This window comes from Phycodurus eques, chromosome 14, assembly GCF_024500275.1.
Source record: "Phycodurus eques isolate BA_2022a chromosome 14, UOR_Pequ_1.1, whole genome shotgun sequence".
NCBI classification, from domain to species: domain Eukaryota; kingdom Metazoa; phylum Chordata; class Actinopteri; order Syngnathiformes; family Syngnathidae; genus Phycodurus; species Phycodurus eques.
The window spans coordinates 11,672,792-11,700,493 of record NC_084538.1 but is presented as its reverse complement, the minus strand read 5'-3'; the positions used below and the strand labels follow the sequence as shown (position 1 = coordinate 11,700,493).

The following is a 27,702-nucleotide window of genomic DNA, read 5'->3' as shown; positions in this document are numbered from 1 at the left end:
ATGAATGATTAATTAAATATAAATTATGTGTGGATCCTCTTTCCTGATCAAAATAGTAAAACCTCTCAGTGCACTCTGAAAAGGAAAGAGTTTGCCTCAGAGTACTTCATGATTTTGGATAGTCTGAGACAAATGGGGTGGTGATGGCAGTCTAACTTGTTCAGCACTTGTATAAATTGTAATTTATGGAATTTAAGAACAACTAGGGAGCATAATCTAAGGCATAGTACATTGTTGTATGTCTACTGCATTTATTCTTTATATATTAATGCATAAATAAATCAAACATACTGTATTCTTGCTGTTTAATCTTAACCTTTTAACAAGGGGTTTTTATAAGCCTAATAGAGCTAGGTTATTTTTTAAAGTCTTGATAAATTCAGTAAAAAAATACTGATAATTTGTCAAGCATTTTCACAGCAAGACGCTACTTATTGTGTGTGCAAGGAATTAACCCTGTCAACAATATGCCATTCACACGAAGTACACAGACAATATTTTACAAAAAAAACAGTAACATTTTATTGAACACTTTGTGGAAGACATGTAAATATTACAGATAGGTCTACTAGTGTTGAAAAAAGGATGAAATAAATATAAACAAAACATTAAATCCCATAGGGATATATAAAAACATTTTTTTTTCTTTAAAAGTATCCATTTAGCAAAAAAACATCTTCAGTACTAAGCATAAATACAAACATGAATCTAAAATCTATGCCCTATGGATTACCTGGTTATTAGGACTAACATACATAAAATCATCCATGACATTTAACTTTATGATGTATAAAATAGGCCATATCATTGTTAACTGTGACCATTACTGTTAACAGTTGGGAATTTGATGCATTGTCAAACCATTCTGCAGCATACCTCTCAAATCCTGAGTGAGACGGAGTTGGAAATAAAACATGGGGCTATGATCCGCTGTAAAGCCACTTTTTTATCATGACCATGGGTTTCATGTATTGTAGCTGCTTAAGCAAAAGATCAGCACCGTTTGAAAACGTTTTATCCATGACTATCTTCACATTGCTCACTGATTTGAGATTATGTGGATTTCTAAAGTCTACAAGTTTCTCACAACCTCGAAAGTAATCACTTGTTTTAGTTCTCAAAGCAGTCCTATGTTTGTGAGTTTGTCGTCTTTTGGACGGCAACTCGGCAGTAGGCTTATCGTTCAGTTTGCGTTTGCAGGGGTGCGTCGACTCGGAAGTTTCCAAGAACTTAAGGAAAGAGTCCTCCAGTCCCAAAGGTTTGAAAGACCCCGGCATGGCGTTAACCTCCTCTTGTTGTTCTTGGGCTACAGGGGTACCAGGATTTGAGTTCTCTCTTGAGCTGCTAACAGTCGTACGATTGCGAAGGGTTTGCATCCTCTCGGGACAAGCTGGTGTTGGATTGACAGGTTTTCTGGGACGCCCTCTTTTAACTCCGCCCTCTGTCCCAGTTGACACTTGAGACTCTACACTTTCGTCGTTCGAAAGCTTGCTGTCCTCTTGGCCTATTTTTTCTATTTCCTCTTCTGTGTTTAGCTCAGTGGATTTGTCGCCCTCTTCTGGCTCAGTCTCCTCTGACGACGTGCATGATGCCCCCTCTGGTTTGTCTGCATCTTTGAATCTGTACTTTTTGCAGAAAATGAATTGGCTCCTCTGGTCTTCGATGTATCTCTCTGTGAGGCCATGGGTCACATAATGCTTAAAAATACTTTTTTCAGCTTCCTCAATTGTATCACAGCCTATTAGCATGCATGGATATTGCAATGGCCACTTCTTAGTGCACATGGCTGACGCTTCATCGTGAGTTTTAAGCGTGGGCTTCCCAAAATTGGTCCAATGTTCAAAGATCTTCCCATCTTTCTTCTTTATATTTTTCTTCTTCATTTTGAATTTGTTTTCCACATTTTCTTTTCCATTGTTAATCCCTGGGAACAGCACTATGGATCTATTCCTTCTTCCGTCACTTGATTTTGGATTATAAACATATTCATGCTTTTTTATCAGGTGCCGAAGAAGATTAGACTTTGTGGAGTAAAAGCGTTCGCATCCCTCATACTCACACTTAAATGTGGTATCAACTGAGCCACTCTCCGAGATGGCAATTTCTTTGTGGAAATTCTTTATGTGCTCGATATACTTGTCCACTGAGCTGAAGGGGAGCGCACACTCAGGCCGATCGCAGTTGAAGGTCCCTATGGCCATGCTGGCCATCATTGAGGTGGCTTTGTCGCGGGTGAATTTGTGAAGCAAAAGGTAATGTTGCAATAACCTTGTGACTCCCATGAACACCCGTGAGCAGTTTTTCACTTGACACCTGACTTCGTGATCTTTCCCTGTGATATCATAGCTTTCTTGGCCATTTGGTACGCTGATCTTCTCAGGACTGCTCTCTGCTTTGCTTGGGGGTAGAGATGACTGATGCATGGCCCGGTAATGAAGGATCAAATTGTGCTGGATTGTAAATGCAGCAGTGCATCCTTCATGAACACAGCGATATGGTCTATACGGACTGAAGGCGTTGTCGGCATCACACATTTTGAGCCCCATTCTTTTTTGAAGCTTCTTGTGGACTTCATCTTGAGTAGGTGTGCTTTTGGAGCTGCTTGGTTTTTCTGGGGATGGTGAGGCAGAGCCAGGTGGAAGGCTGAACTTAGGTTCTCTTATTTTGCTGACTGAGGGATGTTCTCTTGGTTTCATGAGACCACATTTCTCTGTTAAACCAAATTTCTGTTGGCCATCTGGACATGTAACTGCCACTGTCAGCTGCTCTTGGGACCTTTCAGGATCTGCCTGCATGCCCTCAACCAATGGCTTGCCATCTAAATAGCTTTCAGTCGATGGCAAACAGGTGACAGTTGATGTTGCATGTGGGAAGACATCATTTACAGGATTTCCTGGTGAAGCAATGTGAGGAGTTTCTGGATTGTTTGCATTGTCAGTTTGAGGTTCAATTTCAATGTCGAGGGGCTCTTGTTTAATATACGGAAAGCTGGCTGTGGATTGGGTGACGCCACTTGTGTCAGCATCAGCCTCCCTCGTACACGAAACATCGTTCGATCGAACTGCTTGTCGACTATTTCGAGCACTGATCTTATACTTTTGTGCTTCTGCCTTCGATAATCGATGGACCTTCTCATAGTGAATTCTCAAGCCAGTTGTTCTTGTAAAGGTTTTGGAGCAAATCTGGCAAGAGTACGGCGACAGTTTGGATGGACTTCGTTTCAGTTCTTCAATCATACCATTAGAGTAATCGTGCATTTTATTTAAATGTCTGAATAACGCCTCCTTTGTCATGAATGAGTACTCACAATCTTCCTTAACACATTTAAAAGGTTTAGGTATTTTTGTCAAAACCTTGTCATCTTTCCTGCTTGGCGTGGGTTTGCTTTTTTTACGGTCGGAGGTTGTATCACAACGGGTGAGATTTTGCTCTAAGGACAAATTACCCCGCATCTTCTCTTGGGCAGCTTCAATCAAATCCAACCTTTGAAAGGCATTGGATATTTCCATCAAGTGATCCTCTTGATGAGGTGGGTCAGCAGCAGTGTAAGCAAGCCCTGCTGCTTTCTCTTGACGACTTTCAAGGTCAGTAGCAGAGACGTTTGAGAAGTCAGTTATATTTGTATTTTGGGGTTCTTGTTTCAGTGCCATGGAAGAATTCAGAGGGGTCAAACTACATGATTCCTGTGGGAAATCACCATTTGCCAAGTTAAAAATGGATCCATTAGTTTCTGGGACATGTGGGTCATTGAGAAAATCAAGAAAGGATGTCGGCAGATCAGCAGTCAGATCAATTTCATCTAACGGCCTGCACTGTGAGCGTTTGGATAGATGACCTCCGAGAGACTTTGTGCTTGTGAACTCTCTGAAGCACCTCCTACAAATGACTTTTCCATCCTTAATAATTGCTGGCCATTTGGTTCGCTTGCTTAGCTTACCACGTTTTGCTTTTTGACCTTCACCATCATCTTTATCATCAGTAGCTGCACATTCCGCATTAGTACAGTCTCCTTCTAAATTAAAGTCAGTCGGAGTGATATTCTGTGGGCTAAGCATGCCATCCACAGCGTTGTCCATATGTTCATATCCAGAAGCTGCCATGTTTTCGGTTTTAATTAATTTCGTTGCAGCTTTTGATGTCTCTTGGGCCTCTGGGCTCAGACATTTCATCGGAATATCAACTGGTGAGCTCTGACTCACTGACTTATCACTCTGAGGATATGGAGTGTGGTAACTTCCTTCGGGTAGACTGTGAATTGTAGACACGCTGTCCCCATTATCCGACTGTCCTGCCATGTTTCTACTTGTTTTCTTTCCATCCACTGAAACACTCCTGCCATCGGGAGGAATTAGTCCATATTGATTCACGCCATTGTGCATTTGCCCCCCGTTGTCAAGCATCAATGAACTGGATAGGTACTGGGACATCAAACTTGAATCTGAAGGAACGTGAGACCCAACTGATCCTTGTAAAGATGACATTGAGTGATCTCTTTCAGCTGGGAGTGAAGCTGTGGTTGGATAAGGATCAGGCTGCCACTGAGGATAGCTGCGGGAGGGGTACTCGTTCACATTGAAGGCATCTGGGTAGCAGTTGTTTATTGGAGGTGAAGACCAGGACTGGGACACGTCGGGCTGACTGAGTTCCGCGGTATTGTTGGAGCTCCCCCAGGATGGATACAGAGTAGGGTTCACCATTGGAGTGATGGGTACAGGGTCCATTGAGCCGGGATAACACTGGGAAGGTGAGGTTGAACATGCCGCTGGGTAATCGATTTGATCCATCCCAGGTTTGTTACAAAGAGCTCCTTGCTGATTTGGTGGCTGATTTGGCAGCATGCTGTTACCGTTGGGAAACTGCCTGCGTGCATCTACTCCAGCTGGTGCCTTTTTTGCAGTAATTTTGGCCACTTTGTTGTATTTCTTGGCTAACTTCCAGTCCTCAAAGATTTCAGGATGTTGCTTCTTCACGTGTCTCGACAAACTTTTGTTGGTACTGTAAGCCCTTGTACACTCATTATGTGGGCAGCTATGCAGGTTTTCCCCATTACTGGATACAGCAGGCATTCTTGGTGTGTATCCCTGCAGTGAAGAAGGAATTTCTGTCGAAGGGATTTCTGTCTTAATTTGGTTGGGAGAAATCATTTGTGGTATTGCTTTCTGAAAGTCATCAGCTTGTATGTTATTGTGCCCTCCTCCCTGTGGACTTGCCATGAGATTGATAGCACTGGGGACAGGGTACAGGGGAATCTTGGCTTGCTCTGCCATTGCCTGGTGTGCATGCGGAGCCTCTGGCGCCGCTTTCAAGTCAGCTGGTGCTGTGCTCGGATTTGTTAGCGGAGTGTAGCATTTGTCTGGATCTTTCAGTTGAATATGTGCCACAGAATTCAACATGTTTTCAATCGAATGTTTCACTCTAACAGGAATGAGGTCTTTAGCAACCTCTGGGGAACTGCATGGGGATGTGTTTGCCTTTGATGCTTCTTTCATAAACGCATCTGAATTACTTGTGTCAAGGCAAACAACAGCAGAATGCGAGTCTTCCTGGCATGGCATATTCTCCTGTGGCATTTCAACTGTGGGAATGACAGGAGGGCTCTCATGTATGACTACCACATTGTTGATTGTATTGGTATTGTGAATCTGTTGGTGAGATAAGAATTGAGCCTGTGAGTAGAATATTTTACCACAGTCATCTGTCGGGCAGGTGTAGGTAAGGTAATGCTGAGCCTCGTGATCGTACAAAAGGTAGGCCTCGCTGAAAATCTGCCCACAGTTTGGAAACATACACTGGGCCTTAAATTCGGAGTGTGTTTTCCTATGCATGTGAAGTTCTGAATTTGAATTAAAGTTGGCCTTGCAACCCAGTTGTATGCATATGTATGGTTTGCTGCCGCAATGCATCTGCAAATGATCATTGAGATGTCGGACATTAACAAACTGCCGCCTGCAATACTGGCACACCACTTTTTGTTTCTGTATCTCCAAAAACCTCATGGCCTCTTCATCGTCTTTGTGCGACCTGACATGAGCCATGAGGTTGCGGAAAAACTTGAATGCTTTGGAGCAATTTTTAACGGGGCAGAAGCAATCTTGACTTATTTGTGCGACAGACGTCGTTTGTTCTACGTTCACTGATTGGATACCAGTTTGTGAGTTATTATTGACAGGACTATTAATTGCTGTGGGAACACATTTCATACTTTTCGGAGACTGCGGTAGTTTTATCCCCTTTCTTGCTGTTTTCATTGCAGCAAGTCGCTCTTTACAAGACTGCTTGACATGTGATGCTACATGTGGCTCTAAAACCTCCTTACTATCAAAGCTGTCTGCACAAATAGGACATAGATACACTCCATCTTTAAAATGCTTCTGAGCGTGCCGAACTATTCTGTGACCCAAGAACTCCTTGTCACACAGAACACAATACTGCATGTAGGCTCGCCAGTTTCGGAAACGAGCAGATACAAATCCTTGCTCCCGGAGTTTCTTTGCTTCCCTGTTTTTTTCTTTTTCATCTGTGATTTCGTTGAGTTCATTCGTAGTGTTTAACAGAAAGTCCTCCAGGTCTCTGTACTCTGGGAGTTTTCCGTGTGTACTTTCCACTTCTTGTTCGTCTGTGTCGTTAAGCGTGTCAATAGATGACACGATAGCTGCTTCCTCGCCCATCAGTGCCAAGCAATTGCATTTCAATGTTTTCCAGTCCCAGAACTCTGGATCAAAAGGCCACTCTGTCTTTAAGGCCAACAGTAACTCACAGCGTAAGGAATTGGGCACCGGCAGACTGCCGTCCTCCTCAGGTTTTTGATCCGGTTCGTTGTACAGCGACTCAACGGCGTAGTAGGAATCAACAGTAGGTTGGAGGAGGAATTCAGTCAGCTGGCATGCACGCTTCACTTCAAGATCCGTTGGCAAGATGCAGGAAATAGTCTTGCAGATCGTCGACTTGCTATCCGTATGGTCACTTGAGGTCATTTTCAGAGCTTGAATGCACATTTCCACACAAACTGGAAGCCCCACTTCACCAACCTGAAAAACACGACACAGAACAAAAGATTTGAAGAAGTTTGTTGAAGTGGATACCGAAGTTCACTTGACATATTAGATTAGTCCTTTTATTACCTCATTCTGGATCACTTTAATAAGGAATAGAATGTGACAGACACTTCTGCAGAGAAGAGCCATCTCTTTGCTGTGGCTGAGGAAGGAGTCGGCCGAAGACTCCAAACGCATGAGTAGCTTACTCCAGAACAACGTCAGTTCCCTGAAAAAAGATTAAGTTGATTACAACAAATTAATTCGTCAAGCAAAACAATCAAACGAAAGTAAAAATGTTACCCACAAACTGGTGTACCATAAAGATATGCACAGAAACATGCCAATGTGACAAATTGAAAGTATATACTATTTGAACGATGAACAATAATAGAAGATATCTGGCTCTGCTAGTGACACTGTGTTTATACAGATCTTTCAGTTCCTCTGAAAAAAAAAAATCCCCCAGTCAACTGAAAGTTCTTCAGCAAGAGTTGTAAGGTTATTGTTCCAAACAAACATCTCCACTTACCAGGCACAATAAACATCTCCTTGGAGAAGTTGTCGCTTGAGAAAGGCAGAACATAAGCACTGTGCTCCTCTCTCATCTCCTTCCGACTCCAAGTTACAGATCATTTCCAGAGCATCTTTGCAGTCTATTGATGATATCTATAGAGGCCAAAAAAAAAACAGCCAATTCAGGTGGAATCAATCAGCAACCGCGGTGTGGTGATTGTATTCAAACATTTTCAGGGTTTGTTTAAAGCTGGGGTGTCAAACGCATTTTGGTTCATGGGCCACATTCACCCCAATTTGATTTCCAGTGGGTCGGACCAGTATATCTGTGGCCTTACAAGCAATAAAATAAAATAAAAATACAAATTTAATATTTTGTTACCATATTTTAGGTGCACATAATTACAACCACAATTGGGAAAGTATTCACATTTATTGATAATTGTTGCAAATCTTGTTTAAAATCATAAAATGTAATAGAAAGTGCAATTTTAACATTACATTACAATATATATCTTTTATGAAACAACATTTAGAATAATTTTTAATTGACAAAAATTTCCACATCCATCCGGAAATATTAAGGCTCAACTGACTCATCACACCATACAGTGGGAACGTTTCAGAATGAAAGTGCTGTTATCCCCCTGCCTGATAAATGTATACAGGCAGATTGACAGAGTGCAACTAAAAAATGAAGACAAAGTAAATGTAATAGCTATGTCTATTAAATACATACATATCCAGAGTAAGTGCAAAATAATAAAAAATTAACTGCTTATTTAATAATCACCCAATAACTTGCCATAAAAAGCTCAAAACACAAACAATGAATCTATGAGGCTAGCATTAGTCTGCACAAACAATTATCAACCCCTCTCCAATTATTAAGGCTTCTTTATACTCATGCGGGCGGTGACTGTGCTGACGTCACTGCGGCTATCCCGCACACATGCCTTTATACTTGAGCGGAACCCAAGCGTGCTGTTTAGAAAATGTGCTGCAGTTCTCCTCCAAGTCAGGGGTGTTGCTACGGCTGGTATTCGCTAGGACACCACAGGGTGGAGTTTCCTCTGCATTTTATTGCCAATTCCGATAGCCGTTTTTCACTTTCCGGAACAAGGAACAAAGCAACAACAATGGCGACCGTGGAACAGTGCCTGCTAGAATAAATGGACCGAGATGACCAGATGATGCATTTAATTATATTGCAAAATTGATCAAGGCGACGGCGGCATTGGTGTTATGTGCGGCCAGTAAATGAAAGTCGGGATGGCGGTATTGAGGAACCAAGGGGACCAATCACGGACCAATCACGAGAGATGATCTCTGCGGCATTCTGCGTGTGGCGACAATCTGTGCCGTACGCGTGTCAAGTGTCGCATAGGGGCCTCGCGGCTCAATGTGTCGGTCACGTGATGCAATGCGGGTGCTCTCGCCCGCGCGAGCACGGGAGTATAAAGAGGCCTTTAGCATGCATCTAATTAGCTTGTAGCCTCCATCTCACAAAAGAAATGTCTTTCAGCTTTTCCCGTCAGGGGTCACCGCCACAGCGAGTCACTTGCATGATTTGTTTGTCTGATGTAACCCAACCATTTTCAGCCAAGATTTAATTAACCCATGTCCCAAAGAACTTCAGAAACTCGTGAACTGTACATGTGTACATTTGCATATGAAATTACTTTAACAAACAACACATTATATGATACATATAAAGGCATTGCTTCACACAAAGTCTCACTCGCTTACTGCATATGGATTGGATTCATGCCCCGCCGTGCCTATCTTTTACTCTCTCTCAGCTTCATACATGTTACGTCACACGATTCACAGCACTTCTGGTTCTACGGTGCTTGTGTCACAATAAAAGCATTAGTTTAAAAATAAAAGTCTCTATGTATAAATTAATAAACTTGCCTGACGGTTCCGGTTCTGGCCCACGGGCCATATGTTTGACATCCCTGGCTTAAAGGATTCAAGTTTTAAAACATGGCCCGCCCATACAAAGATTTTTAACGAGGGGCTTTGACACGTACACAATGAACAACTTTCGTAATAGTGTTCTACCAGATCCAGTTGGGTCAAACATCTATCAAATCTAACTATCAAATATATGTTTTAAATTACTGAAGCATTTGATTTTAAAATAGCAGGTCCGGAAACTCCAAAAACCAAGCCACATTGAAGGCAAGTCATCCAATAACATAGAGGAGGAAGAGGGTTCGATTGCATTTACTTTTCACCAAGTGGCCATAGTTCCCAATCACGAAACAATTTCATTTTGAACGGAAACTAAGGGCAGCAACAAAACAGGCGCTGCAGCAAAGTGGAGACTGTGGAGTATAATACAGCAACATCCAGAGCTAAGGCACACCAACACAGTAAACTAACGATACAGTGTGTGTTTATTATTGTCATTTCTAGCAGAGTAGTCTCAAAAGTTACAATGATGCACTGATGAGAAATCAACTCCAACTTTATGGTGTTGGCTCGACACATTAGGAAGCCCAGGTGACGAAGTACTAGAAATGATAAATTTTAGGGATGTCAAAATATTCACGATATCGTGAAATTAAAAGTGCCTCGATATCGTGGTGGTCTTGTCTCGGTAAAAAATAATGAGGCACTGGGCTTAAAATTTAGTTTTGGGCCAGCTACACGAAGCCACGCCGCTTAGCCAGGCTGCTGCCGTGCTTCACTTCCTCATTTGAGTGTTAATGCACCCAATTAGACCCGGTACCCATATGACCATGTGTGTATGTCACAAGTAATGCAAAGTTCGTCTTACCGGCCCACGTGACGTGACCGAAAGGCTACACTGGAAGGAATGCGGAAGCTTTGCAACTTGCTATGGTGTACTATGCTTGCCGGAGCGGTGTTTCGCAATCAATTGTTACATAGCTAACAGTACCGAATAAAGCAATTTTCCCATTATAAGTCGAACATGCAGAAAAATTATTATTTTTTTCATCAAATCTCATGGAAACCCAAACACTGTAAAATGTGTATTGTTGATGGTGGGAAGAGCAGGCTAATCGAGAACCGGTGATGGTAGATAAGATGCTTCTTACCTCTTCCATGAGTTGCTCCTGACTTTTGGTCATGCAAATGCAGAGCAAGTAGGTTTGTTTGAAGTTCCCTTTTCCTTCATACCCTGGGTACTCTGAGCACATCTTTGCAAGGGCCGCTGCTTTATCAGCACTGTCTACTTTGATAAGGTGCTTTATGCGCATGCTGAGAAGCATGGGGCCTTCCAACTCAAGATACTCGTGAACTAAACAATGAGAAAGAAGGTAGAGGAAAAGTGAGAAAGTACATATGGAAGACATATAAACAATGTGCAATAAACTATGTGCGCGAGTTGGAAAGAACCTTGCTCAGTTTGAGGGATCGTGTTGGACAAGATGCTGCTGAGTGTGGTGTTGGACCAGATGCCATCTTGCTGTGCCAGAGCAAAAAGCGGGCGAAGCTGTGCACTCCCACTTTCTTGCAAAAGGTTGTGTGCCAACTGTAACAGAAGACAAATAACACAAGACAAATGAATATGTAGTCACTGACTAATTTACTTTTGGTTTCCCACACACAAGAATCCTAATATACAGTTGCAACCAGAAGTTTACATACACATTCTGCATACTGTTCAATTGCACAACATAATAATTACTCTATAATCATTAATAAATTATGGTTTCAATATTTGTTACTTTAATATTTTATTGCAGCAACCTTGTAATGACGGATACAGTTGCAGCCTGAGTCAAAGTATATGAGATATCGCCGTACCATCGTCAAAAATATCTGCCTATGGATTAATTCACCTTCACCAATTCAACCTTGGTTATTAAAAAAATAAATAAATAAATAAATAAAATAAAAAATAAATAAAAGCAAGTCTCTTAAATCTGATTAATCAGATCTCAAAAGTCAATTAAAACTGCACTCTATTTTGCAAACAAACAAATAACTTGCTGATAGAATAAATTGGATTGTTTATGCATGGACAATATTGAATTAATAAATATTGACTCCTTGAATACCCTGGTTTGTAAAGCCTGAGTCCTCAGATCCCAGCCGGAAGAGAGATATGGTGCGTTGTGATTGTCACATAGGAGTCAGTTATACATGAGGTCCAGGCATCGGTGGTAGTTGCCATTCGTTCTGTATTGAAAAGCTGTTCATTGACTTCTTCCTTAACCTTGTTGTACAACTCTGGCACATACTTTTTAGTTAAATGTTGTCGAGTCAATATGGTGTATCGGTGCTCTAATGTTTTTATTAGGGGTGTCCCTAATCAATCTCTTTCATGGCAGCAAAAAAAAAGCGAGTCTTGGATCGAGTCGAAATGGATCTAAAATCTCAGATTTTATCACTCTTTTACAAGCAGTCCATTCCATGCTCTGCTCCAGCACTTCTATCCAGCAGCGCCTCCACGGCATGCAGAGCCCACGTGATCACAACAACAGGTTGCTAAGGTGCTACCATAGGAGCAAGGAGTAAGAGTGAATGTTGTTTGCTTAAAGTCATTTATTAACACTGTAGTTCAAGTTCACTGTAAAACTAAACACACATAAAAAAGAATTACACCTATTGAATGTACTGACTACATCACACTTTGTTTCTTTCTTCATTTTTATTCACAAAAATTGCTAGCTCAAAGCTAACGGACATTGAATGAAAAACACCATTGACAAGCTAACAAAAATTTGCATTGAACATATCTCTGAAAATAATGAATATTGGTACACAAACGCTGTATAAACACATACATACAGGCAATACTGCAATACTCTCGGGCATATATTCTTTAAACTCTGTGAAAAAGGAGTTATATAAACAATTTTCGGTCGTGACTTCTACTTTATTTGTTACTGCAAGCGTGTCTCATTACGTGCATCACACTGCCGGTCAGAATGTCAAGACGAGCACAGCAGGAACAGCGATCCCAGCAATGAAAGCACACACAGAGAAAGCTAAGAACTTCGAGCCTCAATACATGCATCCTATCCACCACGATATTGTCAAAAATAAACCCCAGTTGCATTAAGAAGATCAAAAGTGTATTGCCGCACATGTGGAGAAAGTAAATGCTATTCCCACCATGCATATGCTGAGAGTAAAATAATAACTGAATTTGTTCTTTTCTGAGCCGCATCTCCTCACAAGGGTCGCGGGCGTGCTGGAGCCTATCCCAGCTATCATCGGGCAGGAGGTGGGGTACACCCTGAACTTGTTGCCAGCCAATCGCAGGGCACATACAAACAAACAACCATTCGCTTTCACATTCACACCTACGGGCAATTTAGAGTTGTCAATTAACCTACCATGCATGTTTTTGAGATGTGGGAGGAAGTGCCCGGAGAAAACCCACGCAGGCACAGGGAGAACATTTAAACTCCACACAGGGGGGGCCGGGGATTGAACCCTGGTCCTCAGAACTGTGAGGCAGACGCTCTAACCAGTCGTCCACCGTGCCGCCTCTTTTGCACTTTAAAAGTATATTTTTGTATTTATTATTTATTGAGGTTATTATTAAGGGATATCCAATTTATTTTTTAGCCATTCTATTCAAATGTAGATGTGTATTTGTATGTATTGAATCTATTCAACTGTAGAATATGCTTATGTTTAAGTTAAGCATTGGTTAAATTGCCATTTAAATATATTTATCTGTAATTTTTTATTGTATTTATGATTCAGGATTATTGGGGCCAATCACCGATCACAGAATAAAAAAACAAAACAAAACAATAATCAATCACAAGATGGGGCAATGTATTTATTTAAATGACTTTACAGGATATACTTGGGTACTGTATACTGAGTATCTTCAAAAATATTCTCTTGTCAGGTCATGTATTCTAGTCAGTCAGGTCAAACCAACATTACAACATGACAGAAATAGTGGATGTTAACTTACTGTAATTAAATTATGTTATTGTAATTAAATTACTTCACAGACACCGAAACTTTAGCGCATGATTCAACATAATGCCGGCATGTTTACGTACAACCATTAGTGCTGGCACTAGCTTGTTATGCTACATAATGTTTTGTTGGCTGCTTGTGAGCCGTATCGTATTAAAAGTATGTGAACATAGCTGAAGCAATCCTTGAACGAACGTCTTCTCCCGAGCACCGGTGACCACCACCACCACACTTTTCCCCATTTTGTTCTTTTTTAACCAACAGAATACACACGCGATCCATTGTTGTTGTCGTGGCCGTGGTAACGAGTGTATCCGGTCGCGTTTGATTTGACAAAGCCCAGTGATCGTAAATGACGTCAAAAGGCACGCGACAAGTCTAAAAATAAACTGGCTTTTGGATTCAAATATACTGTATGCGACGCGGGGTAAATGTCTTTTGCGGAGCTGATCAATGACGTCATTGATCAGATCGGCGACTTGTGACATTAAAGCCGATCAGCATAAAATGCTAATTATCGGCCGATACCGATGAAGCCGATCAGATCGGTTTAAAGTCTATTTTTATTTAAGTTATTTTTCAGGATTTTCTAATGTAATTTTTATTTTATTTCATCCAATATAGCACACTTATTTTTAAAGTTACTTTATTTATTTATTTTTTTACAGTTTTTCTCATACCTACTGTTGCTGATTATCATTCTCTGTTCGAATAATATCACTTGAGCAAGCCTTTTGCTCTCATTCTCTACGACAGCGTCCAGTAAAGTCTTTAAGTCTTTACCAAAAAACTGTGTTATTGACACCATTATTACATTTTCTCTCGCCAACTTTTGGGTGTGTTTTGGCTGAAAGAAGTCTTGGATCTCTGTGTCTTTGTCTGTTTGCATATCTTTGTGTTAGCTGTGGTAGCCTCCCCCTCGCCTGTTTCACCATGCCATCTCACCAAGTGAGTGTGGAGATTTGTCGTGCTACCAGTGTACTTTATCAGTTTTTAGTCTTTGCATGTGGTGATGTGTTCATCCACTACTTCATTTTTCATATAAAATCCAAATTTCTTCCACACTTTGGACTTTAAACTTGCTCTGAGTGTTTTGAATGCTGTCCGAGTCTGATATTCCTCCATGCATTTCCCTCACATTTTACCTCAACAAGCTCACAATACAGCGCTATCTGACGTAACCACATAGTCTTGTGGGATTGATCCATTGACCTGTTCAAGCTATAATGAAACTGATTTATTAGCATCTTTTAAATAAAATTGTTTTTTTTTTATTCAAATCGTTTTATGTTATACCCCTAGTATATATTCGTGTATTTTTTCTAGGTCAATGTGTTGCCATTACTTCAGATTGGCCTATCTCCGCAAAGATAATTGTCCAAGAAGCCCACTGACGGCTGAGAGGATACTGACCTTCATGGAGGACTGAAACTCCTCCCATAAGGCACCAGGGATGTGCTGGGGCAGTAAGAGCACCAGCTCCGCACAGCTCCTGCAAATTCAAACATTCAGAATTTGTTAAGGCCACATTTAGGTCACATCACCACAGTCGGCTGCAAGGACAACCATGTAAATGTAGAGCAGTGCTGTGATGTCATTTTTCATCCACGATAAACAGGTACTATGGAGCAATAACAATCTGTGTATGAGTGTGTTGACAATACATGCTGTTCTCTATGTAGTAGTTATACAAAATTATGAAATGGTTGCATGCTGTATTTGTGTGTATATATTTATATAGAATTACCAGATACCTCACTAGGTGCACCTACTGAGCACTAATACAGGAGCTTCACCAAAAAGTCTACATTTACAAACATAATAGTTGAGTTTTGATTGACACTATCAGAAAGGTATGAATTTAACAATATGTTTATTGTTGTGGTTGCATTAGTAAGAAGTGCTCCTAATATTTTTCCCCTTGCGTTCAGCTAAAATAAGGTAACAATAAAACTCATAGTCCGTCACTGAAAAAAAACAACTATAACAACATAATTTTGTACAATTAACAAAACTTTGCTTTAGTTTTATATCATTTGTAATTTATAGAATTAAACCGATCGGTATGAGTATTATCAGGACACCAGACCTTCGAATAAAGCGCTTGGATCAGGGTCTCATCAACTTGTGCGAGCTAGGACAGTGGCTAGTGAGTATATGTTGTCTGTAAAGGCCTCTTTATACTCCCGCGGTCGCACGACCGACAACGCCTGCATTGCATCACGTGGCCGACGAATTGGCCTCCGCGGACCCTCCGCGTAGCTTGACGCGCATGCGGCAAAAATTGTTGCTGCGCGTCGAACGCCGCAGAGATCATCTCTCGTGAAGGGTCCATTTTAGTCACATGCTGTGATGACGTACTCAGCGTGCCCCTCGGTTCTACATACTATCTACACCGCCGCCTTCTCGGCCGATTTTGTAGCATAATGAAAAGTATCATCTGGTCATCTAGGTCCATTTGTTCTAGAAGACACTGTTCCACGGTCGCCATTATTGTTGCTTTGTTCCTTGTTACTGAAAGGAAAGTAAAAACGGCTTCCGGAAATGGCAAAAAATAAAAATGCAGCGGAAACTCCACCCTGTGGTGTCCTAGCCAATACCAGCCGTAGCTTGGAGGTGAACTGCAGTACATTTTCAAAACTGTGCGCGTGGGTTGCGCTCGAGTATACAGACAAACTACACGCGGGACAGCCGCAGTGGCGTCAGCGCGGTCGTCATCCGCGCGAGTATAAAGAAGCCTTAAGAGCCAGGATGTAAATGCACCACTACTTCACATATTATTTCACTATATTTCCAAGTGGATTTCGGTTCATTTTTATTTACCTACATCCACAACAAGGTCTCCTTGTTGTCAAGCATACTGTCATTCGTTAAATGTCTGACTATCAACCGCTATCTGACATACTGTACAAAGCACAAGTGTTAATTAAAGGTCAGATGACAAAGATGTTATGGGGTCAGTTAAAATTCATATTTGCATTGTTTATATGTTATGTAATACATGGATGTAATTTCCAGCAAGTTGTCAACTATAGTTTAGCTAAGAATTTGTTTTTTTATTACACGTATTGAGCACTCACCGAACATACCCGAAGCTCAAGACACCGGGGTGTGGTTACTCTATCCACAGCAAGGGCTACCAGAAGTGATGTTGCAATTGACAAACACTGCGCGCTCTAGCTTATAGGCAATGGCGAGCAACGTGTTGGAATATGAAGAGTATGGTGTATCGGTGCTCTAATGTTTTTATTAAGGTAGTCCCTAATCAAGCTCTTTCGTGGCAGCAACAAAAAAAAAAAAAAAAAAAAAAAAAAAAAAAAAACAGTCTTGGATTGAGTCGGACTGGATCTAAAATCTCAGATTTTACCACTCTTTTACAAGCAGTCCATTCCATGCTCTGCTCCAGAACTTCTATCCAGCAGCGCCTCCGCGCCTCAATACATGAATCCTATCCGCCACGATATTGTCAAAAATAAACCCCAGTTGCATCAAGAAGATCAAAAGTGTATTGCCGCACATGTGGAGAAAGCAAATGCTGTTCCCACCATACATATACTGAGAGTAAAATAATAACTGAATTTCTTCTTTTGCACTTCATCCATCCATTTTCTAAGCCGCTTCTTCTCACTAAGGTCGCGGGCTTGCTGGAACCTATCCCAGCTATAATCGGGCAGGAGGCGGGGTACACACTGAACTGGTTGCCAGCCAATATCTAACCATTCGCACTCACATTCACACTTACGGGCAATTTAGAGTTGTCAATTAACCTACCACGCATGTTTTTGGGATGTGGGAGGAAACCGGGGAGCCCGGAGAAAACCCACGCAGGCACGGGGAGAACATGTAAACTCCACACAGGTGGGGCCGCGGATTGAACCCCGGTCCTCAAACCTGTGAGGGAGACGCTCTAACCCAGACATGCCCAAAGTCCGGCCCCCGGGCCAAATCCGGCCCGTGTTCCTATTTCCACTGGCCCGAAGCCTCTGTCATAAAACCAATAATATGTGCCCCGGCAGTACAAAATACACGTGCAATTTTATATTTCACCACAGGGTGGCAGTAAACTTGTGGCTGAACTCTCACAGAGCCGTTTTGCACATGATCTGTTTTTTGCCCATTTCTAAAATGGCAACTGGAAGTAAGAAAAGGAAAGTTGATAGCGAGGGCCGACGTTTCCAGGACAAATGGAAGTCTGAATATTTTTTCAGAGTTTAAAAACAACTGTGTCTGCCTAATTTGCCAAGAGACTGTGGCTGTGTTCAAGGAGTTCAATATAAAGAGGCACTACCAGACGGATCATGCTAATTACGACAAACTAACGAACGCAGTGAAAAATTTAAGCAACTGGAAGCTGGTTTAACGGCACAGCAACACTTTTTCACAAGAGCCAGTGAGTCGAATGAAAATGCAACAAAGGCAAGCTATGAGGTGGCAATGCTGATTGCCAAGCACTGCAAACCTTTTACTGAGGGTGAATTTATTAAAGACTGTGTGATGAAAATGGTGGAGAACATCTGTCCTGAGAAAAAGCAACAGTTCGCCAATGTTTTCCTGGCTCGTAGCACTGTGTCACGAAGGATCGAAGAAGTTTCTTCTGATATTAAGAGACAGTTGGACGCAAAAGGAGTGGAGTTTGAATTTTTTCGTTAGCCTGTGACGAAAGCATGGATGCATCCGACGGCGCTCAGTTACTGATTTTTTTTGGAAGAGTGGACAGTGAAATGAACGTGCGTGAAGAGCTACTTGACCTCCAGAGCCTTAAGGACCAAACAAGAGGGAAAGATTTATTTGATTCTGTTTGTTCCGCCATAGATGACATAAAATTACAGTGGAATAAAATCACGGGGATTATTATGGATGGCGCACCTGCCATGGTTGGCGAGCACAGTGGATTATCAACCCTAGTGTATAACAAAGTAAGCGAAGAAGGAGGTAAAGGTATAAAACTCCATTGTATTATTCACCAACAAGTTCTATGTGCCAAACATCTGAAATATGATCACGTTATGAAACCGGTGATAAAGGCTATTAATTATATTCGCTCCAAAGACCTGTGCCACTGCCAGTTTCAACAATTTCTACTGGATATCCACGCTGAATACGGAGATGTTCTGTATCACACTGATGTAAAATGGCTCAGTCGGGGGGCTGCACTGCAGCGTTTCTACTCACTCAAAGAGGAAATTGGACAATTCTTGGCAAAAAAGGGACAACCGATGCCAGAACTAACCGATCCTGTTTGGCTGTCTGATTTTGGATTTTTAGTTGACATAACCCAACATCTTAACACCCTGAACACGGGCCTTCAGGAGCAAAATGCATTGATAAGCCAACTGTATTCACATATTAAAGCCTTTCGGACCAAGCTGCTACTTTTCCAAACCCACCTGTCACAAACGCAGCCCAATACCACACATTTCCAATCTCTGCAAGAAATAATGTTTTCCAGCGCACAATATCAGTGCGCAAATGAAGAGGTATGCCGCAAACATCTCATCTCTGACTGAGGAGTTTCAACAGCGTTTCAGGGATTTTGCAACTATTGAAAAGGAGATCACGCTTTTTTCTCCTCCCGTTTCCGTGGATCTCAGTGACGTTCCAGCCCACCTGCAGTTGGAACTCATTGAGCTGCAGTGTGACACGGAGTGTTGCAGCCGGTACCAACAACTCCCTCGTCAACTTTTACCAGCAGCTGGATAAAGACAGGTTCCAAGAGATTCGTACATTTGCTAAGAAAATGTTGAGCTTGTTTGGCTCGACATACTTGTGTGAGAAGAAATTCTCAGTCATGAACATGAATAAGAACCACGTGAGGACAAGACTAAGTGACTCCCACCTGCGTGACATCTTGCGCATTAAAACCACCGCTTTTGAGCCAGACCTGCCCCATTTACTGCAGTCGAGATCTCAGTATCACCCTTCAGATTAATGCAAACATGTTGTTTGTTGATTCTGATGAATAAAGTTTGAGTCAAATTTCATAAAAATACTTTATTTTGCATATCATTAATTTTTATTTTAACCTTCATTTATCCAGGTGAGGCAGTTATCAGATCTACCTAGCAGCAAACAGCATAGTAAAACAAAGTAAAATAAAAATAAATACAAAAAAGCATTCACCTCGTCGGTAGCATGTAAAATTAATGCTGGCCCGCATGACAATTTTTTTACGTCAATATGGCCCCTGAGCCAAAACGTTTGGGCACCCCTGCTCTAACCAGCCGTCCACCGTGCCGCCTCTTTTGCACTTTAAAAGTATAATTTTGTATTTATTATTTATTGCGGTTATTTTTAAGGGATATCCAATTTATTTTTTAGTCAATCTATTCAAATGTAGAATTGTATTTGTATGTATTTAATATATTCAACTGTAGAATGTGCTTTTGTTTAAGTTAAACAAATATATTTAAATGGAAATGTAACCAATGCTTGTTATTTTTGATTTTATTTACGATTCAGGATTTTTGGGGCCGATCACCGATCACAGAATTTAAAAAAAAAAAAAAACAATCAATCACAAGATGGGGCAATGTGTCTATTGAAATGACTTTACTGGATATACTTGTGTACTGTATACTGAGTATCTTCAAAAATATTCTCTTGTCAGGTCATGTATTCTAGTCAGTCTAGTCAGTCAGGTCAAACCAATATTACAACATGACAGAAATAATGGATGCTAACTTACTGTAATTAAATAATTTTATTGTAATTAAATTACTCCACAGACACCGAAACTTTAGAGCATGATTCAACATAATGCCGGCATGTTTACGTACAACCATTAGTGCTAGCACTAGCTTGTTAGGCTACATAGTGTTTTGTTGGCTGTCTGTGAGCCGTATCGTATTAAAAGTACGTGAACATACCTGAAGGAATCCTTGAACGAATGTCTTCTCCCGAGCATCGGTGACCACCACCACCACACGTTTTCCCCCATTTTGTTCTTTTTTAACCAACAGAATACACGCGCGATCCATTGTTGTTGTCGTGGCCGTGGTAACAAGTGTATCCGGTCGCGTTTGATTTGACAAAGCCCAGTGATCGTAAATGACGTCAAAAGGCACGCGACAAGTCTAAAAATAAACTGGCTTTTGGATTCAAATATACTGTATGCGACGCGGGGTAAATGTCTTTTGCAGAGCTGATCAATGGCGTCATTGATTGGATCAGCGAATTGTGACATTAAAGCCGATCAGCATACAATGCTAACTATCAGATCGGTCTAAAGTCTAATTTTATTGAAGTTATTTTTCAGGATTTTCTAATGTAATTTTTATTTTATTTCATTCAATATAGCACACTTATTTTTAAAGTTACTTTGGTTTTGTTTTTTCAGTTTTTCTCATACCTACTGTTGCTGATTATCATGCTCTGTTCGAATACTATCACTTGATCAAGCCTTTTGTAACATTCCATACTATAAAATAAGTATTTATGATTATTGCTGAGGATACACGGTGAGCAAATCCGCCTCACAGTTCTCAGGACCCGGGTTCAAATCCAGCCTCACCTGTGTGTAGTGCGATTTGTTTACGATTGTGTAAACAAAGCGTCCACGACCTTATAAGAAGCCTTAAGAGCCAGGATGTAAATGCATCGCTACTTCGCATATTATTTCACTAGATTTCCAAGTAGATTTCGGTGCATTTTTATTTACCTACAACCAGAACAAGGTCGCCTTCTTGTTTTCAAGCATACTGTCATTCGTTAAATGCCTGAATATCAACCGCTATCCGACATACTGTACAAAGCACAGGTGTTAAAGGTCAGATGACAAAGATGTTATGGGGTCTGTTAAAATTCATATTTGCATTGTTTATATGTTATGTAATACATGCACGTAACTTCCAGCAAGTTGTCAACTATAGTTTAGCTAAAAATTAGTTTTGTATTACACGTATTGAGCACTCCCCGAACATACCCGAAGCTCAAGACACCGGGGTGTGGTTACTCCATCCACAGCAAGGGCTACCAGAAGTGATGTTGCAATTGACAAACACAGCGCCCTCTAGTTTATAGGCAATGGCGAGCAACGTGTTGGAATATGAAGAGGAGGAAGAGGATTTCGACATACAGGAGTACACAACTGAGGTCCCGATGGCTATAGGAAAAATAGTTGGCACCGCAGCAGGTTTCAGCCCCTGCCTCTGTATCCAATGCTTTCTGCTAAGTCTTTCTCAAAACACGCCGGTTCAAAGTGATCAGCACAGCGTTTGGCATGCTTGCTAGGCACCAATAACCGACCACGCTTCTTCCCGTCGATTGAAATTGCCTATCCACTGGTCACATATTCCTTTTTCATTTGGAAAGCCCCAAAAAATCTTGACACTGCCTGAACCATTTGTACAACAAAATGCCACTCAAACAATCGTGACATCGCTAAATCATACGACAGCAAATATACAAGGACAGGAACAACAGCAAGGAACAATAGCACACAACGGCAAAGAAACAGGCTGTTTGGCTCGTGTTATCTCACAGCGCCGGATAGAGCTGAAGACCGGAAGGCGCTGGATGCAAAAAGCAGAAGGCCCATTCTGCATCATATTTATGGATTTTAGCGCTGTATATCTGCTATATAATCACTTTGAAATGGCAGATGTGGTTTGTAAAGGGGTCCTAGATTTATCAAGAAATTTTTTAACATCTTTGTCTTCTGATCTTTAAATACACCGACACACTGACAGCATTACTGTAGTTTGTGGTGGTTTGTCTTAACAGTTTGGTGAAGGTGAAACTCAAAATATTAAACACGCCTCGATGTATGGTGCAGTACATCACTGCCTCTCTTAAAAGTGTCAATAAAAACATCATCTTTGTAAAGCCTCGGTTTTTGATACAGCTCTAGTATTGGATCTCACTAGATTGTGAAAGTGTACATAATGTTGTGCCAGGTTAGTGTATATCCAAAACGAAAAATTTAATCTGTGAATCAGTGACAAAATACTTTGTCAAATTTCACCTCCATGAATGAGTACACCCCAATTGAAAAGTGAGCTTTTTATCCATTCCTCAGTGAACGTAGTGATACATTTTAAGCTAAAATGTAGCTTTGCTAGGCTATTCATTGACGAGTACTCATGTTTGCAACATTAAATGAATTTTCTGTGCATATTGACAAATCTCATTTGCAATCAATGGAAAAAAATATTGATTCGGAAAGGAAACTCAAGGTTTTCTAGCAATCCGCTACATGCGGAACGTCACATGACCAATGAGGAAAATGGGATAGCTGACTGTGTATGCCACACTTCGGAGCAAGACTAGGATTGATGACATTACTGTTTGAAGCCGAACTTACTAAAATTTAATTTTCTTTATTTATGGCTGGTGTCTTCGGACAAAAGTTAAATACATGTATATTGGTTACTGCGATTGGCTGGCAACCAGTTCAGGGTGTACCCCGCCTTCTGCCGGATGACAGCTGGGATAGGTTCCAGCACGCCCGCGACCCTAGTGAGGAGAAGCGGATCAGAAAATGGATGGATGGATATATTGGTTATTTTTCAATTTGGTGGGTCTGTGGTGACATATTGTGTTTATATACATTTTTTAAAAATAAATAAATTAATTAATTTTAAAAAACGGAACTGTCGACATTTAAAGTCACGGTCCCCTTCGCCATTCACCTGAGCGAGGAAGAAGTGTTTTTACCTGTTTTGACGAGTGCGGAAGTAGGGTGCGCATATACTGGATTGACTGAATTCTTGGACAGAGTGAAAATATTAAATAAAGACCATTTCCAGGACTTGTACTTACAATGTTAACTTTTCAAGTAGGAGTGGGACATTTTCACATTCGGAGGAGAGACAGGAGGTGGCGTTGGCGAAGCTGAGGACAGCCACAGTGTAGACCTCCAGCAAAGGCAGTGGATCCTCATCGGTTTTCCAACGGCTGGCATAATCCACCAGGGCCTGACCGGAAAGCACAAGGCAGTGAATTGGATAAGGCTGATAAAAGAAAGCCATTCCCAACAGAAAATAAAGTGCTTAAAAGGTTGTAATGAGCTCAACTGTTCTTATTTTCCATTGCTTTGATCAAGATGTTTGATCACTAGTCATATGTGCCACTATATTTTTCTTATCACACTTGGCTGGACCACATTATGACCACTTGCACATTATACTAAAATCCAATACAAGCTGTATTAAAACATCCACTTTTACCACAACAGACACATAAGAAATGGTGGGATATATTGTGGTTGTGTACAATACTACACACATGCAGTATATCTGCCATAACAGTTTTTCAACAAAACAATTGTTTTATATCATTGAAAAGGCAACTATGAAAACAATTTAATGATTTTTTTTATTATTTTGGCTTTGATTATTTTTTTCCCCATACATTTAAGACTTGGTGTACCCAAACAGTGAAAACAGAAGTTATTATTACAAAGAGATCAATGATGGGTCATGCACCATATAGGGCACAGTTTAGTCTGAATAGAATAGAAAAGTGCTTTATTGTCACTGTCACAGGAACAAAGAAAATCATATATCAAAAGATATTTGTATTTGCCCCCTTCTCAAATTATTTTTCTTTTTTGGGCATAGTTTCCCCATGTCAATGTTTAAGATCATCAGACAAAGATAAGCCAAGTAAACATAAAATTCTGTTTTTAGATGGTTATTTTATTTATTAAAGAAAAAAAAACTATTCAAAGTTACCTAGCCCTGAGTGAAAAGTAATTGCCACCTAAATCTAATAACTGGCTACAAAAAAAATAAGGACTTGAGAAGGGGGCAAATACTTTTTCACGGCACTGTATTTACAGAATTTTATGTGAGTTTTATGATCATTGCACATTCAACATTATTCGCATTAGTGCAAGTACTGGCCATGAACAGTAATGCATTACTGTTACAACCACAACATATACCACCTGGCAACTACAAATTGTGACTGTATGTTGAGTATGTGTTTTTCAACAAACAATCAGGTTTTGACTGTTTTTTGGTTTTTTTTACAGAATAATTTCAGGTAAAAGAAAAATTATAATGCTCTCTATGCTTATGCAATACTTTACTATGCAATATTTTATACTTTTGTTGGCATAGTATAAAGCTTAAGTATGCGTAGCAATTAACATAGTTATATAGTTCTGGTATTGGATAGGCTCAACTGCACTTATCTAAAAGAGCATTAGGATAGTAATATAGTTACAGACTTGAACATACAGAAATATTTGATTGTATGTTCATTTTAACCCATTTATGATACACAACGTTGCAAAAAGACTAGCACACAAAATGTTATGTGCTTTACAAACCATTTACGACAACCAATGTTCACTCTAAAGTCGCGCAAGGCCTGAAAGATCCCTCCACTTTATTTGGACGCTGAACGACTCTTTTATTCCTTTTATTAGTTTTCACTGTTTAGAAACATCTCCTTACCATTAGTTGCACACAGGCCGAGCTGTATTCGCCCGTTCACACAAAGAACTTTGTTTTAAGTTGCAGGAAATCCTCAATGGGAGCCACATCTTTGTTGATTACCTTGCAACGATTACAGCTTAATAGAACGACAGGGCTATCGAGCTCACCAACAGATGATATATATGTGGCCGTGGCAAATAAATAAAAGAAAGGTGGGAGAGTAATGGAGTCGAATGACTACAACCGCTAGAGAAAATATCTCCAAGCTGCAGTCAAATCACTTGCTAATGTGGCTACTTCAAATAAGCATCTCATCTGTGATTAGCTGGGTAAAAAAAATGAGTGAATAGGGCCTGAGCTAGCACCTTAGCTACATATAATTGATTTTTCCTGCCTCATAAAAGTAGCCCATTTCCCCCAACCGATCAAATGCATCAAAGAGAAGCGAATTGCTATGTTTATGACGGCTAGATTACACATCGGCTACCAATGAAATAAGCTAATTTGGTGCATTTTTTGTCAACATTCGCTAACGAAGCTCTCGCTAACGTAGCTATCCTTTTTTTCCACAGCATGACCACTGCACAGGACAGTGGGACCCTGCATACCAGCTAGCAACATTGATCTCCTGCTAGCAATCTGGCCTGGAAAATGCGAGCAACACAAGCATAGTCCGCGCACATGAGCCCGACTTGCCGCCACCAAAATGGCTGGTCTTTATGTAGAATTATCAACAACAGTGAAACATCCCCGGAGGAACGGCGGAAAAGCACGCAGGAGACCCCCTCCTTGTTCCCCATCTCGGGGGTAGCAGCAAGCTAACAGTGCGGTTAGCTCCTTAGCTACATTGTTGTAGACGGGCATCCTCGGCCAGGAAGCCAAAGAAGGGACGCACAGCAAAGAGTGGGCTAACCTGGCAAAACTCCTGGCAGAAAATCAGCGAAGCTTCCAGCGGCGACTGCGAGCTCTCCCTCAGGGCCACGGTCAAGCCGTGGAAGCGGCCGCGGAGATCGTCGTTCGCTTTTCGTGTGTCATATTCCCTCTCCGTCTCCCCCTCCGCCATCTTCACAACAATCACGACCGCGTACGCACGCACAGATGTTACGCTGGCCAGAATGGCACACGCACGTGCACGCGGGGTGGGGGAGGGCGGGGTGAAAGGGTCGTTGGTGGGTGGGTCTCAGTCGGTGGGGTGTAGGGGGGTATCCTAAATATGTGCGTGTCGCATACGCACACACTGTAAAATGTAAACAAAGCGTCCACGACCTTATAAAGCAGAAGTGGGGATCCTTTTCATTCAGTATTGCAGTAATACAATTATGTCTCCTACATTTATGAAATTTTTTTATCATGCAATTATTGTACAAATATCCTTGCTATTGTATAATTTGTGGGTTAAAGTGGGCAGTTTTGCTGATTATTTTTCTTTAATTATACTAACCCATTATACACAGATAATGTCATTCTGGCTAACTAAAATATAGAAAATTATAAAACCATAATAGCATTAATGTTAGTAATAAATAACATTCAGCTAGAATTGTCCAAACATATTGTTGATTTTCCCCTCCTTGAGCCGTCACCTTATCGTGGTGGAGGAGTTTGTGTGTCCCAATGATCCTAGGACTGGGGCTCCCCTCTGGAGCCAGGCCTGGAGGTGGGGAATGTCACCTCTCTGACAGGGAAGGAGCCCGAGTTGGTGTGTGAGGTTGAGAAGTTCCAACTAGATATAGTCGGGCTCGCCTCCACACACGGCTTGGGCTCTGGTACCAGTCCTCTTGAGAGGGGTTGGACTCTCTTCCATTCTGGAGTTGCCCACGGTGAGAGGCGCCAAGCAGGTGTGAATATACGTATTGCCCCCGGCTCGGTACTTGTACATTGGGGTTCACCCCGGTGAACGAGAGGGTAGCCTCCCTCCACCTTCGGGTGGGGGGACGGGTCCTGTTCAGGGGTGCTGTAAAGGAGGGTCCTTCAGAAAGTCGAATCTCAGATTCAGAAGGAGCAGTGTGGTTTTTGTCCTGGCCCTGGAACAGTGGACCAGCAATGCACCCAGAAATGGACCCTCGAGGACCCTGCCAAGGGTGCATGAGTGTTCGCCCAACCAGTCTGCATGTGTTTTGTGGACTTGGAGAAGGCGATTGGAGAATCCGCACCTCCAAATCTGAGACCATGGTCCTCAATCAGACAAGGGTGGAGTGCGCTCTCCAGGTCAGGGATGAGATCCTGCCCCAAGTGGAGGAGTTCAAGTATCTTGGGGTCTTGTTCATGAGTGAAGGAAAAATGGAATGGGAGATCGACAGGTGGATCGGTGCAGCGTCTGCAGTGATGTGGACTTTGTATCGGTCCGTTGTGGTCAAGAAGGACATAAGAATCTCGAATCTCTCTATTTATTGGTCGATCTGTGTTCCTACCCTCACCTATGGTCACGAGCTGTGGGTTGCGACCGAAAGAACAAGATCCCGGACACAAGCGGGCGAAATGAGTTTCCTCCGCAGGGTGTCCGGGCTCTCCCTGAGAGAGAGGGTGAAAAGCACGGTCATCTGGGAGGAGGTCAGAGTAGAGCCGCTGCTCCTCCGCATTGAGAGGAGCCAGATGAGGTGGCTCGGGCATCTGATTAGGATGCCTCCTGGACGCCTCCCTGGTGAGGTGTTCCGGGCACGTCCCACCGGGAGGAGACTCCGGGGACGAACCAGGACACGCTGGAGAGACAACGTCTCTCAGCTAGCCTGGGAACAGCTCGGGATCCCCTCGGAAGACTTAGAGGAAGTGGCTAGGGAGAGGGAAGTCAAGGCTTCCCTGCTAAAGCTACTGCCCCCGCGACCCGACCTCAGATAAGCGGATGA

At 41.7% G+C, this 27,702-nt stretch overlaps 1 protein-coding gene across 1 annotated transcript; it reads right to left on the bottom strand.

Annotated features, from left to right (window-relative positions):
* Nucleotides 1-524: 524 nt before the first annotated feature.
* On the bottom strand, nucleotides 525-25,958 carry LOC133412853 (zinc finger protein 292-like). Its single transcript, XM_061696551.1, has 8 exons — nucleotides 25,773-25,958; nucleotides 23,235-23,389; nucleotides 14,889-14,967; nucleotides 10,923-11,058; nucleotides 10,622-10,824; nucleotides 7,567-7,703; nucleotides 7,122-7,263; nucleotides 525-7,028 (listed from the first exon to the last, which is right to left on the bottom strand). Exons 1-8 carry the CDS (start codon nucleotides 25,920-25,922, stop codon nucleotides 921-923), a joined length of 7,110 nt encoding a protein of 2,369 aa, XP_061552535.1. The 5' UTR covers nucleotides 25,923-25,958; the 3' UTR covers nucleotides 525-920.
* Nucleotides 25,959-27,702: the final 1,744 nt, after the last annotated feature.

Coding starts and splice junctions, on each gene's coding strand:
- LOC133412853 (XM_061696551.1), bottom strand. CDS start 25,922: ATGGCGGAGGGGGAGACGGAGAGGGAATATGACACACGAAAAGCGAAC. Junction 7,704..10,621: donor AGGAGCAACTCATGGAAGAG/GTAAGAAGCATC, acceptor TGGCCTCTATAG/ATATCATCAATAGACTGCAA. Junction 7,264..7,566: donor GGAGATGTTTATTGTGCCTG/GTAAGTGGAGAT, acceptor ATCTTTTTTCAG/GGAACTGACGTTGTTCTGGA.